The sequence below is a fragment of the Haliotis rubra genome, unplaced genomic scaffold (genome assembly GCF_003918875.1).
Source record: "Haliotis rubra isolate DU_JTF1 unplaced genomic scaffold, ASM391887v1 Scf213, whole genome shotgun sequence".
Taxonomy (NCBI): Eukaryota; Metazoa; Mollusca; class Gastropoda; order Lepetellida; family Haliotidae; genus Haliotis; species Haliotis rubra.
In genome coordinates, this window is record NW_025766148.1 from 191,754 (window position 1) to 206,459 (window position 14,706).

Here is a 14,706-nt window from a genome sequence, read left to right on the forward strand (position 1 = left end):
TATTTTAATCTGTTATCAGTAACAATAAGTACACACATATCGTATTTGTTTTGCGGATAGATCAGTTATAGCCATGGCTAGCAAGGAGGACAGTGATGCAGGAGTTCGCATGACAGAGTTAGATTGTCAAGGAGGAGACAGAAGTGAACCTACACGACAGAGAGAATCATGGAGCAGACATCTGGACTACATGCTGACAATGGTGGGCTTCTGTGTTGCATTAGGAAATATACTGAGATTCCCCTACATTTGCAACAGGAACGGTGGAGGTAAGAACATATGTAAGTTATTTCCTATGATTCGTGGAGACAGCAAATTGTGATACATCTGTTACACAATTCGAAAAGATACACACGATCCAATAAACAAGCAAATGAAGCCATTTGGAAAAAGCTGTATTGTCTCAGGTCTTGAATTCCCACGTTATGTTTGATGAATAAGAGATGGATGTGTCTGTAGAACAACATTGCCGCAAGGTAAGGCTTCATCTTTAAGGGCGGGATCTTATTATACTCAATGAACGCGATCGCTAAGATGAGGTCTCGAATACATCCTATAGCATGTTGTATAAAGCAAATGTCATTGGAGATCAAACTGTATAACATGAAGTCATTCATGGATACTCTTGTGAACTGTGAACAGTGTTCCCCTTCATATCACTCTTCACGTCAGTTTGATGTGGAATAAACGCCTGACGTCATACAGGAATCAGGCGTGTATCACTGTTGTGAAGTCTACGAGGAACCTTGATATATGGTGGAGTTAAACCAAAAATTGAACCTACAATCCGGTATGATCAAATCCGCGAAAATTGCAACACGTTTGTGAAACCTACTCTGGTATTTGTAACGTAAGCTTTTGTTCCAAGCTTATCTTCGTTGGAGATGAGTGAAAATATCTTAAAATGACTGGTTATATTATTGTTCTAACAGGAGACATTGGTAGCATCCTGGGAGTTTTGGGATGGTGCTGGTTCTGTTTTCGGCATGTTTCTGGTTAACAAACGAGTTCCGGGTGTGTAAATTAGCACTTTAATCTAGTGTTGTTCGTAGTTGTTCTTTTTCTCACTTACAGTTATAATCAAATGACAAATTATCCTTTGAAACCCTGTGATTACTTGAACACATGACTACATATTCGCCCAGGAGCTTTCCTCATCCCCTTCGTCTTCATCCTGGTCACCACCGGGTTCCCATCATTCTTTCTGGAGACGACAATCTCGCAGTTCTCGGGAAAGGCTGCCAAGCAAGTCTGGAGCTTCTGTCCTCTGTTTAAAGGTCAATGACAATATTTTAAAGAATATGATTGTGAATACTATATACTAATTCTCGTGGATTCATATCTGAAATAAAAATGTTTTGTCTTTATAATGACGTACGGTTTTTGGTTATATTCGTGTGTCACATGTGTATATCTGATCCGATCCCTTATTCTCAATGGTTTACTGCCCATTGACGACAGGTTTTGTAGAATAAATGTAGTCCTTGTCAATGTCAAATTTGTACTCTTCACGATATGGCTGTAACATTGCCGATGTGATGTTTGGTATTCACTCACTCACTCACCTTATTCTCAGTGATTCATTCAAGAATCGTCTCCACTGTTTGGCATAATAACCTTGATGTAATCGGTTTGGGGTAGGGTGGGGGGTGTGGGGGTGTGTGGGGGGATGTAAGTAAATGCTAAGGTGTTGACGTTTCAGATTTGCATGCCTTTGACATGTTTGCAGTTTATTCTGTTTGGGATGAATCCCACATATTATATATGTTGAAACTTATATACTGTCTTCTTGTTCCTGAAGAAGGCGTATAAATATTTTTTTATATTGCCAAGCAGGAGTTGGTGTTGGCGCAGTTGTGGTTGCATTCGCGTACATGCCCTATTACAACCTGTATCTGGCCTGGCCCATCTACTACATGGTGAAGTCCTGCTCCAGCGTCTTGCCCTGGACAACCTGTGGCAACAGCTGGAACACCGACCTGTGTATTGACAACGTGAATACAACGTATAGCAGAAACAAGACAGCCCTTGCAGGAAATACGTCATATACCATCACCAAATCCGGAAAGTGGGAAAATGTGACTCTGGCTCACACACCTGCGGAGGAGTTTTGGCAGTACGATTTATTTTTCATGATAGTTTTAAAGAATGTATATAACTGTTTTGATTCAAGTTATGCAAAGACGACCATCAAATTTATCAGGGTCGGGTTGTACTCCAGAGTTGCGTCCCTTTGTCACGTAAGAATCCAAGGTAGTTCATACATAGCCTACGGCCTGCACTTGTCACCACACCTACCCTATATTTGTCTTTCAGCTACAATGTCTTGGGTGTCTCAACAGGCTTGGAGGATGTGGGGTCTGTACAGTGGCACATTCTTGGATGTCTCTTGTTTTCAACTGTCATAATCTTTATATGTCTTATTCGTGGAATCAAGTCTGCTGGTAAGGTAATGTTCGCAGAAATTATTTTTATCACTGCTAACATCTGTAACCTCTCTCCTTCCCCACCCCCAACCCCCCCCCCCTTAATCGAAGCGCAAATCCTGTTACATTAATAATCTGTCTTTACTAAGATTTATCTACCGAAACAAAGTCTGTCACATTAGCTATGGAAAGAACTCACATCAATGAATGAATGAATGATAGTTTTTAGTTTTACGCCGCACTCAGCAATATTCCAGATTTATGGCGGCGGTGTGTAACTAATCGTATCTGTACCAGACAATCCAGTGATCAACAGCATGAGCATCGATCTGTTCAATTGGGAACCGATGACATGTTTCAACCAAGTCACCTGATCCCGTTAGTCGCCTCTTACGACAAGCATGGGTTACTGAAGGCACATTCTAACCCGTACCTTTACGGGTCAATGTATTCATTTGATTATGTAGGATAGCCTAATCGTTAAAGCCAAAGACGATTCCCCACTTGGGTACTGTATGTGAAGCCCATTCCATGAGATTGCTGGAATAAAGGTAAAGCATTGTAAAACCACGCATTCATTTGATTATGTCTTTACTGGCTGCAGTGTACAAATATTCGTTATATTTAATGTTGCTAATACTATATGTCCAAGCTAATACTTAATCTATGAGCTTTCTCAATCCAGATCATATAGACGCCAATGAAGGTCACAGCATGTCCAATAACTTGATCTGTCCCTCCCTGCAGGCTGTGTACGTGACTGCGCTGCTGCCGTACGTCCTCCTCATCTCCATCTGCATCACGACGATGCTGCAACCAGGTGCTCTAAATGGCGTGTATTACTTTGTCATACCTGACTTCAACAAACTACTTGATTTACAGGTGTGTTATAATTGATGAAATTCTAAATGTAATCATAAATCACCGCTAATATCATGGTATAGCGTATTATTCCCAGTATATCATCAGCACGTGTTTATGAATCTCTGTCAAATATCTCTCCTAAAATGCTGAACATATCCGCGAAGAGCTGCAAAATTGCTGATGCGGTTTAAAGACACACTTTCAAAGAATGTGTATACCTGATGTGAGCCCTTATTATCAGTTGTTTACTGTACATTAACGACACGATTTATAGTATAAATATAGATCTTATCAATGTCAAATATTCTCAATGTGACGTCAAGTATTCACTCACTCACTCACCCACCCACCGATCATATGTTCAAAGGGAGTTAAGGTATTGTAAACTTCTTATCCCCCTGAGAGGGTACGTAAGTCCCTTAGCATTAAAAATATATTTTGATCAACCAAGTGTATAATCGTATTGTCCGAATAGTGTTATTATTTAACCTTACGTGCAAGTATAATTCTAACTGTGATAGTCTAGTTGCTTTACTGTCTTTTGACGACAGGTTTTTTAATATACATAAATCCAAATCTCGTCCCGATGTGGTTGACATATTGCTGATATGACGTCAGTATTACCTCAGTCACCCGCTCTATAACATTCTATGTTGAGACTATACCTGGCTATTCCGGCTGCATCAGAAGCTGTCAGATAAATATCAATTCCCTGTGTAAATATAGCAACACACTTCACATATATAGCAACTAGCAGACCATTCTACACTACTGAATCTTAACAGAAACAATGAAGCACAAACAGCACTGTCTGACGATCAATTACACTACCGCTTCACATAGGTGTGGCTGGAAGCATGTTTGCAAGTGTTCTATTCACTGGGAGTTGGAATCGGGATGATTGGCACTGCTGCCAGCTACAACAACTTCCATGAACCATGCCTGCGGTGAGTTAAAAACACAACAGAGCGGTAACATGACAAAGTATCAAACTGAAACGTCACATGATTAATTTATTAACACAACAGGATTGGTGATTACTTCTGCGCCTGTTACTAACAACCTCTTAGGACACAGACGTTTGTTTCATTAATGCAATGTCAAGGAAACTTTCTGTAGGTATGAAGGCCACCTTCACAAATTACCGGTTGCAATATAAGGACAAGATGGGTATAAAGCTGAATGTCTGAAAGTGTACAATTCTATAATCACAGAGACAGAGCATTCGTATGACAAGGTCTCGCAACGAAACGTTACATGATTGGCTGTAATTACATCCCAGAAAGTTGCACAAATCATCATTGTGAAGTTAGGTTTCATAGAGCTGCGGTAGTTTATGTTCCGTATTTAGGAACGAAAGGGCTGGATGTAATATGCAAATCTTTTCAACACAGCGACGTGTTAATATTTGTTTATATATTGCGTTATTGAGGCGATTTGGACATTCGAAATTTACGTAAGTTGATTTGCAACTTTACCTGAACCAGTGTAAGCAGTAGATAGTGATACAGTTGAATGCTTTAAAAAGTGTGTGTTTATATTCACAGAGATAGTGTCATATTGACGATTATCTCTGAAGGAACCAGTATCTTCTCTGGCCTGGTGACGTTTGCTGCTCTCGGGGTCATGTCACATAAAACGGGCGTTCCCATTGACACTGTTGTCACAGGGGGTAGGTAATTTTTATTGTATTTACAAAAACAACAAAACACCGATTTTTAAGAAAGGGAAAGGGACGTGTTGGTAGTTCTCCAGAGCTATAAGGCTCGTAAAACAGTTTTTGATCCTGATGTTTTTAAAGGAATGCTTCTTGCTGAAACAATGTTTCATAAATAGTTTTCCGAGTCCAGTGGTGTATTGTGTTTGGGATATAGCTGAATCACGGGGCAAGAGATAATGCCACGCCTTAAGGTCACAGTATAAGGATTTTAATCATAAGAAATAACAATGACACCCGTTCCCTATCCATAACAAATCTCTGCTTAAGGCAAAGTCGAATTTATTTCATTCCAAATATTTTCTGAGCATGTGCTTATGAATCACTATCAAATAGAAATGATACTCGATGTTCGCGACAATGCGGGCATACCTTGCCCCACTTGTGGCGCAAGTCATAAACAGATGCAAGGCTAGTTAATTGTTCACCGGAAAAGACATGGTAGCGTATATACAGTAGCGTATAGTACCAGTGAAAAAGGGAAGTGCATCACACATATTTTGTCACTGATACACTAAACTGTAACGTGTTCTTCACAAATCTACAATAAAACATTTTGAAAGCTTTACTGACAACTTGAATGCTACAACCTTGATCCAACAACATCTGACCAAGAGTCACGTGAGGCTCGATTGCACCTAAAAAGTTGTTTAATGTACACAGCAAAGGCTGGAGGTAAACCACTCTGAATGGATCCAAATGGGATGCACATAAAGCAGTGTCGCTTTCAAGTTCAGATGGGTAAATCAGTCGAAGAGAATTGGCTATTTGATTGCTAATAAACGATAACAGATCATCGATACACCTTAAGCTTAACTTAAGTTAAAAGTACTTTGTTTTCATTTACAATAGGCAAACTGTTTGACACGGATGAGAAATACAGGCAAAGTTCTCAATTTTCAGTGTTCATGATAATACTATATTGGGTAAGATACAAATTTCCGAATGAAAATGGAAATGTCCCAATCTCCCATATTCTAGAGAATAAACATGAAGTTCAAGCCTGTACGACAGTTATCCAAAAGGTCACGGCAATTGCTAATAGCTTGAAGACGCTTGGCAAGATTATCCTTGCAACAAAGTACTTAGTTTCAACATTCTTCTGAATATATTGCTTTACACTGCATATTACGTCTCTATTGAAGGTCCAGGATTGGGATTTGTGACTTATCCTGACGCTCTCGCACAACTTCCGGTCCCTCAGCTGTGGTCATTCATGTTCTTTCTGATGTTGTTCATGGTTGGTTTGGATACACAGGTACAATATGAAGTGTTCACTACAATGTTTTAATTCATCACGACAGCTGAGAAAGGAACTGTGGTTCAAATATAAAATGGCAGAATATTGCTGCCCTTTGGGATTGGTTTTTCCAATTTAAAGCAATTCTCCAGCAGCCAAATTGAGTGAGTGTCAGTGCCTGGGGGTTCGGGATTTCAATTTATAACAGTCTCCTTCAGTTTATTCTGACAGTAACTAAAAGGAGATATTGTCAGTTCCTAGGCATTAGAGCTTCCTGGTTAGATGAGGTCTCCATAAGCTTTCTGGTAGAAACCAAAACATCGCACTTGAATCATGAACTTGATCGAGTTTCAGATTCGATCATTCGATCTGGTTCAGATCTACACATATCCTGAAGAAGTCATAAACATTTTGTTTCTATACACAATATCAAACTGTGCCAGGACGCAAACGCACAAACAATAATTACTGATGGTTGGGTTCTTAAAAGTTCAGTGTATTATCTACGAGCAGCAATGTCATTGATGGAATATGTCCGAAGGCCGTGTTAAACGACATTTCAAACTCACTATCGCAACATTAACAATGAAATCCAGAGTAAGATATAACTGTCTGATGGTGATGTTTATGAACATATTACTGGTTTGCATGGAGCTATACCGTCCACTGTTGTCCTTCCAGTTCCTGAGTACTGAAGTCGTTATTACTGCCCTGATTGACCAGTATCCGCGGCAGCTGAGCAAGAAGAGGATGTTTCTAACAGGAGGATGCTGCCTGACAGTATTTCTGATTGGAATCATCTTCTGTACCCAGGTCACTATGCTTACCTGATGAACAATTCAGTAGGTCAAAACACCCAGTGTATTTAACAATGCTTACGATCCAGTGACTCATGAAAACCAATATTGAAGAACATGGACAAGTTGTAATTAATGAAACAGTGACTGTGGCAAGTTGTGAATATTCCAGCTTGGTCATTCATAGTAGAATGAACCCTGTTGGGAATATGAAAGCAAAGAGTTATGTATCATATCATGTATCTCTGACTGTAGCAGAAGCAGAAGCAGCAGCAGAAGCAGTAGCAGTAGTAGTAGTAGTAGTAGTAGTAGTAGTAGTAGTAGTAGAAGTAGCAGCAGCAGTAGCAGTAGCACTAGTAGTAGTAGTAGTAGTAGTAGCAGCAGCAGCAGCAGCAGTAACAACAGCAGTATTAGTATTGTGAGCAGTTCAATCAACACTTTATTTTAGTACAAAGGCCATCGGGCCCATATACATACAGTTTCATACATTATAATACAATTTGCATATATGTATACACGCCCATCTGCATACATGTATACAGGTAATCTGAACATACAATACAGGTTAATATGGATAAAGTAGATAAAGATATGATATGATAATACAAAATTATAATATGGTATTTAATAGTATCGGTTGTGACAGTGACAAGCGCTAGTAGTAGTAGTAGTAGTAGTAGTAGTAGTAGTAGTAGTAGTAGTAGTAGTAGTAGTAGTAGTAGTAGTAGTGACGACATTTACAGCAGCAGTATATGGACTGTATTAGTAGTTACATCAGCATATGTGGCGGTGGTAGTGGTTTATTGCATTAAAACCGTTGTACTAGTTGACGTAGCAGTTATGTCAACGGTAGGCGCATTATTTGTAGTTGCTGTGATAGAAGACGTAGGAACAGGGATCCTGGAGAAGGCAGCGGTACTGCCAGTAGTAAACGCAAAAGTGAGTAAGCGTTGTTGACCATAGTAGTATATATTGTTTGAAGGACGATATGAACTTGCTGACTTCCTGTTACAGGGAGGGCCGTACTTGTTTCAGCTGGTCGACTGGTATGTGTTGTCTCTCGGGCCCATGGTTATATGTACACTGGAGTGTATTGTCGTGTCGTGGATATATGGTGGGTACATCAATTTATCGGTATCAAGTGTGTATGCTTACTCTTAAAATTAACTCAATCGATCATGTAGTCATGATCAATTGTTTGTGTGTCGGTGGTCGTCGTCGCTAATCTTTCAGTCACTGAATTGTCTGGTCCAGAATGGACTTCCAGGTCACCATCAGAAAACTTTCTTTCTGAGTGTGGAGTGTACTGTTGTGTCGTGCATATATGGTGCATATATAGAGAATACTACACGAGGTCTCATTACATACGAATTATACGAAACGAGTGTCCTTCCTATGTTATCTGACCATAGGACGGTCACGAGTTTCGTATAATTCGTATGTAATGAGACCGAGTGTTGTATTTTATTTATTACCCACGTCTTACATGCATTGAATTTACAAAATAGCGTATTTTTGTTATTGTTATGGTTTCAAACCGAAACCGGTTCCATAAAGAGGTTGCGGAAGAATTTTGTTCTGTAGTACACTTTTGCATGACGTCACACTGTATTGACGTCACTACGCCATTCTCGTCTGTCCCCTTGGTAACCGACGTCACGATGCATGTCAGTTGTCATCTCCTCTCGTACAGCCTCCTATAGTAAACTACTCCGTAGCATCCCGTTTCTTGGTTTGCAACTGATTCACTCGGCAAACATCACTGGTGGAAACATTGCATTTATGTTTTTCGACGCATAACACGTCTCAGTTCGACTCACAATTAAACAGCTACACGGCAAAGTTCGCAATGTTTACCTTCCCACAACGCATCTAAGTTGTAGAATGAATGAATTCACGTGTTTGTTATGAATGAACAAGTAGTTCCGTCACAACGTGACCTAACTGAGAGGTCATCGGTTATCCAATCAAATCGTTAGAATCTCAGGTCAAGTCGTTACGCCACGGGTCAACGCGATACGACACTCTGTGACGTCCGAGATTAGTATGCAACTACCCATACGTTGACCACGTGGGTAATAAATCAATTTATCGGCACCAAATGTGTATGCTAACTCTTAAATATATTCAAGGATCACGTGGTCTTGATTTAATTTTGTGTGTGTCAGGGGTCACCGTTGCTCACAAGTCAAAACATTGATTACACAACAGTCTCGTTTCCTGCTGACTGGGTTCCATCCTATTGCGCAACTTCCTACAATAACCAGACCAGAACTTTGAGATCAATTCATTCAACTGGATACATAAATATTAATCAGTTTTATTTGATACATCTAAGCACGTGTATATTGCAACACTACGCTGCTTCTATTCCTTGCAAACACGTCGTGAGCGCGCTCTGTCGTACACCGTGCTCTCACAAACGGAAATCTGGAAATCATGGAAATCTCAAAACGAGGCTCTGCTGCTAGAAACGTTTGGCTTTCCGGTACGGACTTGATGTATATCAATCACATTGTGCGTTGCAAAACTACACTGAGTAAGCGCAAATAACACATAACAGGTAACCAGTGAGCCAGATGAATTGTGAATTATTTTACGACCTCATCAAACAGGGGCAATCTGTGACGTCTTAGTTAACGACATGCTGCCTACACCTGGCCATAAAATATAGAAATACGATGTTATTAAAGTTTAAAATAATATTACCATTTTCTAATGAAACAAGGAATTGGAATTCAGTGTAACCATAGTTGTTTGTGGTGTCTCTTTTCAATTTCACACGAGAAAATTTGGATCGGCTGAAAAGTAGGTCTTTGTCTCAATAGGTTAATGAGACTCATGTTTCTGTCCTAATCGTGGATTACGATATATATTTGTTAATGTATCTTTAAACTTCAAAAATATTTAACAAGAAGAATGACCTCGTACAAATAGATTACTTACGTCATCCATGGGGTAGAGAGCCATGCACAACCTATAGTAACATAGTCAGAAAGTTGGTATAGTTCACGTATTAATAGAATTACACAAAATATCCTGTTATGAACACTAACTTACAATGTTTGTCTTCAATGTGAACATGTATATGTTCCGCCAGGTATAAGACGAATCAGTAAAGACGTTGAGATGATGATTGGCAAGCCACTGCCGATGCCTGTAAAGATCCTCTGGGCTCTGATAACACCGTCAATCTTGACAGTAAGTACAATACAGTTGCACGGTACAATGATGGCGTTGAAGTCTCACATACACGTATGATACATACTTGTGTAAGTTTACATGTCAAATAGGCTCATCATTATTATAATAGTATATCCCTCATCAGAGTAGCGTTCTAACCACCACCACGTTGTATGTATATATATAGTCTGTTACTGAGTGTCCTTGGACCTGTTTCATATCCAGATCACTTTCACCTTGACACTTCTCCGCTACCAGCCACCAACCTACGGCAAGTACAAGTTTCCTAGCTATGCTTCAACAATCGGCTGGATTATTGCAGTGCTGCCCCTTCTACCGATACCCGTCTACATGGTCATGACTGTCAGGAAGCACATGACGACCAATTCCCTGAAGCAGGTAACTGACACTTGTTCTTGAACTGTATGGAACATAATGATGATATTAACATCAATCCTACATCGCAATGTTAACATGAAATGTAGATTACGCGGTGAGTTTAACTAGACTGTCCTACCCCTTGTCACGGGATGCCCATCTTTGCCCCCATAGTTGTTGTCTTGAGTAATAAATACGTTTATGGTTACCTACTAATTTTAAAAAAAACATTCTCTGAAAATTTTGCGATTGTACTGTCTTCCACTGGCAGGTATTTTTTGTATCAAAGTTGGCTTTTATTAATATAATTTCATCTTTTATAGTCACGATATTGGTGAAGGTGGCACAGTTCCTAAAGTATGGATCAGGTGGCGATCTGATAGTACAGGGCGCTAAATCCAACACCCTAAAACTGCTGATTTGAGTTCCGATTGAGCTCAATTTCAGTAACGACACTTGTCAGTGTTCTCTTTCAGAAACCTTGGACGGTTCTCCAGTTCATTGGTTTGCTTATGGTTCCCAACCGTGTCCGCATTTGACCGATGTGTTCAACACGTTAAAATGTTTATAATGGACACTTTGAACAGCAGGGAAATGGACATTTCAGTATTGCAAACTATGAACCGATAAAAAATCTGTTCGACTAGACAATTTACGTGTATGTGTTGAGGAAACGGCATGTCCTTGTTTGATACGATTCCCTTTCTTTGACAGAGTGTACATCTTTCCTTGAGGCCAGATGATGAATGGCGACCTGCGAAGTCCAAAAGACGGCAGGATTACATTGGTGATTCTACAACATAACAACCACCCCTCAATATTACGCTCGCAGTGCTGTTCAAACAAAGACGGAACTTTAACGTTTGAACGTCGTCTTTATTATTGACAAAGTACACAGATCTATCTAGCACTCTATAAGTGAGTGAGTTAAACGCCGCCTTGAACAGCAATAAAGTTATGTACATCGTGTCACCTTAATGGCAAATCCCAAAATGACGCAGGTCTCAGACGTTAAGACTAGTGAAACCAAGTGCACGGACATGGTGCTGAGCCACAAATGCACCAACAGATTGTATGAAGTGATCTGCGGCCAGGTGGCAGTTTCTGAAATAGCCTGAGAGTGGTCATGTCATCTCTTTTCAAGTATGTTCCTCAGTAATGATTGAATGTTTTATAATGTATTTGTATTAACCAGTCAGTACAGCACAGAGGCGTTTCTTTCGTATATCCCAGATCACTGTTCGCTGAACGAATCGTATTATTTAGTAACGCTTGTTATTTGTTACATTCTTTCAATTCTTCAAGACTCTATATTTGTAACAAATAAAAAGCCATATTCGACTTGGTACATTTCCTAGTTAGTGTCAGGTCTTCAGCAATACAGCACAATACGTTGCTTTGGTGATGCTCGGCTCAACGTGAAGAGATTAATGGAGGCGTTTATAGTGTAGCGTGTATGTGCTTACTATATGCTACAAACAGAATAAAGGTTTATAAACACCTCCATACAAGAAGTAAAGGAGAACATAAAATCACTTTTTAAAACGTTTCAAGTGATGCATTTGTGATCACACGGTACTCTTCAGTTGGCTTATAAAACTAGACATTTATGTAATAAGTCATTACATCCGAGGAAAGTGTGTATCTAAGAAATGCGTGTACGTAAAATAACCATACATTTCAATATGCAATATACTTCTTTGCCGTAGACGAAATGCCTTTCCATAGTAATATGATATATCTTTGATGGACAGTGTCCAATGTTCGATTCCGACTGTACCACAAGCACTAAGGCAAAGTTAAGATGGTGGGTATTCATAAAAAAGGGTATACCCCAACAAGCACGTGCAAATGCAGGTGCTCACCTGAACGAAAACAAAAGCATAAGCTAGCAAATAGTTAAAGCCGCACCAGACACCCTACTGGTCACTATCCTACTGCATAAAGGCCATATGAAATCTTTACTGAAGTCTTGAAAGTCCAAACTGAACTTCCTGATCAACAGAACAAAACGCCCAATGCTGAGGCTTTGGACTATCGCTCAAGATTAACGGAAAGTTGATAAATTGAAGGTTGAATGCTGTTATCCCTCTTGTCATAATATTATCGTGGGGTCACCTTTTTGTCACTAACGTAATGTGAACCAAGAGAAACGATCAGTGGAAGGGGTTTGGCTGTTTGACCATGATTGACCTATATTCGATCATCGAAGCTTTAGTTAAAGTGATGGCCAAAATGCCGTGATTGCTTTTCCCATTCGGAAATTCATTATGTACATGTGTGTGTGTATTATTTGTTGTTGTTGTTGTTGTTGCTTTGTATTGAATGCTTCCCTTTCATCAACATGATAGAAGTCATGCACATTTGTTGATATTTACCCTTATACAACAAGGTTATGAATTCAACCTGTCCTGCTTTGATATGACTGAAGCATTGTCTGACTGTGTTTATATATGCCAATTAAGACTATTTTGTTCTTACGTGATAAAACAGAGAACAAGATTAATTCCAGGGATGATACATGTGTGGTGAAAGGACATTAATCACCAAAACTATTACAAGTTATGGTGTGAGTTGGAACAAAAGGGAAAGAGAGTCAGTTGTCCTTCAGCAATCAGACCTGAAATCAGTGCATGAAACGCCTATTATTCCTTGCCAGTCAGTATCGTGTATACCTATAAAGATTATCAATGCACACCCAAACACGAAAATGTAAAATGTCAGAACATACAAAGTGGGATTCTTGTAGAACCTGCTCACCTGAACACCACAAGTAACTGGATCTGCACTTTACTGAGAACATAAGTTCTCTGTTTCAGTATATTTGTTGAAAAAAACAGTATCAAAATCTATCTTCTAACAAACAGTTCTTTAGTGATTTGCTTTGACTCAATCGAACGCCATCAACGCTATGACGAAGTTCGCTATTATATGGAGTTAATGAACCAGTCAAGCGTGATAATCCCCTAAAACAATCCATGAACCAGAGGCAAGACTTATATGCAATCAATACAATTCATGTCTTTATATCTTAAAAGGATATACATAATGTACATATATAATTTCACACATAGATCAAATGCACCACTAATACTTAATGCATAGACACCAGTGACAGAATAATCTTATATAATTTCAATATCAATAACCAGTCAAATGACCGACCAGGTCACATTACTCTTCACATGACACTTATCCACTTTCTAAGCGTCATTTGTAGGTATCAAGAGCACTGTCAGGTTGTCGGTACTTCTTCTTTCTTGGGGGGGGGGGGCGCTCTGGCACCATTGGTTCAACTGGACAAAAGCCCTATGTGTACGCCTGCTTTTTCAGGACGCTGATTGTCTTGAAGAAGGGCGAAACGAGTCCACACCTCCTGATAGAACAGTCCCTACAGAAACCAGACTTGTGAATCGACTGGTGTTTTTCACATGCCATGAATATATAATTTATCATAGATCAAGATCACAACAGTCCCGAAAGCCCTCAATTTGATGGTCTTTGGATATCTTGAACCAAACTTCAAACTTGGCAGTTATATACATTCTTTTTCAACATGAGCACCATATTGGCACGAATAATCTTTACACGGGAATGCGTTTTGACAAAACTGGTCCTCATAAAATTATCATAACAGATATATCGTACTGCCAAAACTCCTCCGCAGGTGTGTGAGCTAAAAACACTCAACGCCGCGATCATGATATTGATACCATGCCTTATCGTTTGATAATATGCGCTCTAATCTTCACAGTGCATTTGTCACTCTCTGCCCTCATCATATGTAACCAGCAGGCTATTCTCAATTACTCATTTGATAATTTTGTGCCGAAAGAAACAACATTTTATTGTGTTACGTGTGACGTCACCAACTCGAACTGTGACCTAATTCTGACTATATACCGTGCCTCTCATGCTGCCCATGCACGAGCTTTGTGTCTACTTGGGAACGACACGCTTCCCGTGCGAGTCGTCATTCAGCGACTGTTGTGCTCGAATGATGTTGAGACAAACCCGGGACCCGTCACACTTGAACAAGTTCAAGATAACTTACTCAGCGCAATTGAAAACATGAAAGCAGAATTAGCTACCGCCAAAAAT

General features: G+C 39.7%; 1 protein-coding gene across 1 annotated transcript; it reads left to right on the forward strand.

Annotated features, from left to right (window-relative positions):
- Nucleotides 1-1,874: 1,874 nt before the first annotated feature.
- LOC124276768 (sodium-dependent proline transporter-like) lies at nucleotides 1,875-11,950 on the forward strand. Its single transcript, XM_046712423.1, has 11 exons — nucleotides 1,875-2,116; nucleotides 2,317-2,444; nucleotides 3,112-3,308; nucleotides 4,134-4,237; nucleotides 4,838-4,962; nucleotides 6,153-6,265; nucleotides 6,929-7,027; nucleotides 8,059-8,158; nucleotides 10,145-10,245; nucleotides 10,453-10,626; nucleotides 11,320-11,950. Exons 1-11 carry the CDS (start codon nucleotides 1,875-1,877, stop codon nucleotides 11,407-11,409), a joined length of 1,473 nt encoding a protein of 490 aa, XP_046568379.1. The 3' UTR covers nucleotides 11,410-11,950.
- Nucleotides 11,951-14,706: the final 2,756 nt, after the last annotated feature.